Here is a 4,978-nt window from a genome sequence, read left to right on the forward strand (position 1 = left end):
GAAAGTCCATAGGAAAAGCAGGATGAAACTCTCAGGCAGACAACATAAAGCAGCTCCCATATCTGCTAGAAAGGTCATTGATTTTCAGAATATATTGTTGAAATAATTTTTATTTTCAATACTTACAGTCTTTCCACTCAGAGGACTCTTTATTTGTCTTGAATGTGGAAAAGGCATCTGGTTCAGGTCAGTAAGGACTGTTGTATGTTAAGTTTTACTCTAGAAAATTTGGTTTTAGCTTTGATGACACCTAGCGTCAGTGGAATGCAATGAATGTTTAATACTTTGGCTTTATAATGTTTGGGCATTTCTCTTGAACATCCTCAAGTACGCTTTCATCCTTGAAAATGCAAGCCTATTTTCTGTTTGAAATGAAGAGAAAGGTAATTGATAGTCAGATAAACCAGGCAGTTTTTGTCTGAAGAGCCAATCAAGTTTCTCTTTATACTCGGTAGGGACGAAAGGAAGCTTAAAGATAATGATATTGTCTTCATATGAAGAAGAAATTTTTTACTAGTGGAAAATTAGAAGTAAATCTACCAAATTCTGTTTGTAAATTTTAAAGACCACCACAAAAGACCTTGAAAAAAGTGAGATGACTGCAAGATTACTGTCGGTTATTCAAAGTACTACAGTTTTATTTTTTCCACTTTGTAACTGCCCAAGGGCTCCCCCAACCAGGTATATATAAGAAAACCATAACATGAACTAGGCTCTTTCTATTCACAAAATAAATATTAAACTAACATAAGCAATTCTGAAGGAAGACAGTGGTAGGTTTTCAGATGTTTTCTTAAAAATTATATGTAAAAGGATACTAGATATTATGTTTTGGATGTTTTTTAAGTATCTATGAAAATTGTTTTTTCCTAAACTATTTGATAATTGATTACTTTTGACCTCAGTTATTTTGGGGCATAATCCTTTTTCTGCTCTATAAAGAAGTTCTAATTCTACCTATATGAATTAGTATTTTCCCATATGCCAAACACACACACATAAATTTTCCTTTTCTCATTTCAGGTCATATAATTCAGTGAAATATTTCACTCTTCTGTAAGTTTAAGAGAAATTCCTAAGCAGTGATCCAACTTTGGGTCACTACTTTTAGTAAAATGAAGATAGTCTCTAGACTTTTTTTTTTTTTTTTAATGATATCTGACTTCACTACCATATGTGCAGCACAACAGTGACATCTTAAGGCCAAGTAACCAGAGCTCCTTTACCCAGAGAAAGAACTTGAATTGCGATCTGATTTCAAAGAAATCCCATTATATTATCAAGTCGTTTTCAAATTTACAATATTCGACTGGTAGAGAAAGTGCTTCTTTATGACTTCTTTTGCAGTCTTTGTGAATCTTTTATGTGCAATAGTAAACATTGACATTTTACATAGACATATTGTATATTAATGCATGCATTTCACTGCATAGTTTATTGACACTCCCCTTGTAAAGCTTTTATGGAAGAACCAACAAGCCACAGCAGTATAGCAAAAGAGGCTTAATCTTTATAAATTGGGGCCTTTTCTGTCTCTTTGCTAGCCTAGGTGGCTGTATACAAATTTGGGTGGGAGGGGGCAGGAAACACCTCTTAACGTTTAAGGTTTTCTACTTGGGTGTACTCTAGCCAATTCAAAACAAATTGCTTACTTTAATAATACAATTTTACCATTTTATAAAAAAAATTAAATCACAACATGTTTAACTGAAATGGCTGTATTGTAATTAATATTTTGAGATAATTGTGATTTTGAGCTTAAATTATATATAAAAAATTGTCATTTTTGTATGTGTTAAAAAGACTACTATATCACAATTAAAAGTACTTTTTAGTTGAACTACATATTGATGTAAATAAAACTGAATGAAGACATATTTACTACTTTATTAACATAGATCGTGAATGTACTTACTGGTTTTTTTGCAGTATGAGACCATAACAACCTTGAAAGCTGCTTCATTTTATGTGCAAAGAAGTCCTATGAAACTATATTTTAAATTTACTGAACCAGTGAAACTAATTACTTTGTCAGTTAATTTGCAAATGCAAGCTGTATTCTCCAGTTTTATTTTATGTATTGACACTAATTGGTAAAGGTGTACAATGTGATTAGAATGCATTTTGAAGATGCTTTCTGTACAGATACAAAATACAGGGACTAAAATAATGCTGTGCAGTGTATAGCAGAGCCATTTTTCGGCTTTGGTGTACTCAACTTTTTCAGTATTTAAAAAAGTGTTTTGAATAACATAAAAGTCTCCTTATTGTATAAATAATAAAATGTCACCTTATTGTAAAGTGTCTTTTGTTTACTATCAAAGCAGACCTCGTAGTCAGCAACAGAGTTGTAGTAAGAAAAAGGCATGTTTTTGTTTTTATATTTTTTTGAGATGGAGTTTCACTGTCACCCAAGGCTGGAGTACAGTGGCGCGATCTCGGCACTCTGTCACCCTCCACCTCCTGGGTTCAAGTGATTCTCCTGCCTCAGCCTCCCAAGATGCTGGGATTACAGGCACATGCACCATGCCCGGGTAGTTTTGTTTTGTTTTGTTTTTTGTATTTTTAGTAGATATGGGGGTTTCACTATGTTAGCCAGGCTGATCTTGAACTCCTGACCTCAAGTGATCTGTACACCTCAGCCTCCCGAAGTGTTGGGATTACAGGCATGAGCCACCAAGCCCAGCTGAAAAGGCATGTTTTTTAAAACAAAAACATAAACATTGTAATCAATATTTGAAAAATGTAACTTTTATTCTGAACATGTAGTATTTATCTTTATTAGCAAATTTTTTCATAATATAAGCATGCCTCAATCATCCAAAAGCTATCTATCTATCTATATAAATTGATATACATGCTACTGAATTGACTTCTTAATAGAATCATATGGTGTTTTAATGACTAATCAACCTATTTCTGATAATTTTGGTGTAAACAAAAATGATATTTAATTTTTATTAAATCAAGTTTATCTATATCAAATTCCCTTTTAGAAAAATAGTGCAAGTTTAGTCTTACCAAGATTGCAAGTAAATTTTAAAATTACGGTGCTGTAAATAAAAAGGTTTTAAGTTGAAATGTGTACTGAGATTAGTCACATCACAAAAGTCCTGTGATGGGTAATGAAAAGTCTTACTTTTAATATATTTTTGTTTCCTTTTTCTTTTGACATGTGGCCCAAGATGAGGTCTTATTTTTTAAATGCCAAAGAACAGTATTCAACAAAATTCAATTTAATTTTATATCTAACAAAAACATAGAAACTGGCTAGTCATATCCAAGTCAATTGGTCACACTGTATGGAATACAAAAAGAAATGAGAAAAAAAACCAGTTCTACAAAAATGCTTTGTTATTATAATATTAAACCACATTAAACAAAAATTCACTTTTGAAGAAATTGCTTGCTGTAAGAAAATGAAAGTTAGTAGGATAAATCCTATGCAAAACATTTAGAACAAATGTATGAACACTTTGTGGTTATCACCATTACAAATGTATACAACACCTTACAAAAATCTTAAATAAAAATGTAAAAATATTTACTGGCAGTGAATATGGCCCAGGCTAATTATACCAACGGGTAGGTGATATTGGGAAACTACAAGATCAATGATAGCAATCATCTTTTAAGATGATACTAAAACAAATGTTGTATCTTCCTTAGAATTAACCAGGGTTAATAATACATGACAAGGGTTATAAAGCAACTCCATGTTAAGCAGGAATTCGGTCTCTCAAATATTCAAGTATAGCAGCTGTTCCTTTGATTAATATGGCTGCTCGAGGAACTCGGAATGGATTTCCATCCAGAAGTAATGTTCTAAACAAAAGAGAGAAACTGAGAATGTAAACATTTTCCCTTAACAAGGTTTTTCATCTAATTTCATTTGCAATTTTATAAATAAAATTTGTATTTTTTTTTCTATTTGCCCCTTTTAATTTTTATTTCTTTTTTTTGAGACAGAGTCTCGCTCTGTTGCCCATCCTGAAGTGCAGAGGTGCAATCTCAGCTCACTGCAACCTCCACTTCCCAGGTTCAAGCAATTCTCATGCCTCAGCCACCCGGGTAGCTGGGATTACAGGTGTGTGCCACCACACCCAGCTGATTTTTGTAATTTTAGTAGTGAGGGGGTTTCGCCATGTTGCCCAGGCTGGTCTCAAACTCCTGGCCTCAAGTAATCTGCTCGCCTCAGCCTCCCAAAGTGCTGAGATTACAGGCATGCATCATGCTTGGGCTAGTTGCCCCTTTTCAAATCTGAGCATTTAAACATTAGAATTATAACTAATTAATAACCCAAAACATATTAACTGAATACTTACTTTGTGAAAGGTACAGAGCCAAGTAATTTATATTCACTAACTAACTCTTAACAGTCCTACTCTCTCAACAATCCTATGATGGAAGTACCATTAATAGTTCTATTTTAATAGATGAGGAAATACAAATTTAGGGAAGTAAGAAATATTGTCTAAGATCAAACAGCTACTAAATGGTGGAGTTGTGATTTGAACCACCCTTTTATCCAGCCCTCTCAATCTTATTAAATGACTATATATTAAATGATCAAGTAAGATTTAAACAAATGTCAGCAAGAGTTATCCAAGCCAAGGACTGTAATGTAATCAATGCATTACCACCACTGCTCCACCCCTTGCCTCCCCAAAACATTAACACATTCTGCCCTCTCCCTCCTTTGAGCAGATATACATATATAAACCTATTTACATGATCTGAGAGTTCAACTTAAGATTTAAAAGCTTGTTTTGTTTCATTATATAATAAAATATCTTCAGTTAAGAGAGGCTTTTGGCCGGGCATGGTGGCTCATGCCTGTAATCCCAGCACTTTGGGAGGCCGAGGTGGGTGAATCACCTGAGGTCGGGTGTTCGAGACCAGCCTGACCAACATGGAGAAACCCTGTCTCTACTAAAAATACAAAATTAGCCGGGTGTGGAAATCCAAGCTACTCGGG

General features: G+C 33.8%; 1 protein-coding gene across 1 annotated transcript in view; it reads right to left on the reverse strand.

Annotated features, from left to right (window-relative positions):
• Positions 1–2,726: 2,726 nt before the first annotated feature.
• The window catches only part of LRRC40 (leucine rich repeat containing 40), a 72,485-nt gene continuing 70,233 nt past the window's right edge, over positions 2,727–4,978 (reverse strand). Inside the window, exon 15 of the mRNA XM_011936899.1 lies at positions 2,727–3,825. Coding sequence (XP_011792289.1) covers positions 3,720–3,825 — 106 coding nt within the window. The 3' untranslated portion in view covers positions 2,727–3,719. The remainder of the gene's footprint in view (positions 3,826–4,978) is intronic.

Source organism: Colobus angolensis, unplaced genomic scaffold (genome assembly GCF_000951035.1).
Source record: "Colobus angolensis palliatus isolate OR3802 unplaced genomic scaffold, Cang.pa_1.0 Scaffold158, whole genome shotgun sequence".
NCBI classification, from domain to species: Eukaryota; Metazoa; Chordata; class Mammalia; order Primates; family Cercopithecidae; genus Colobus; species Colobus angolensis.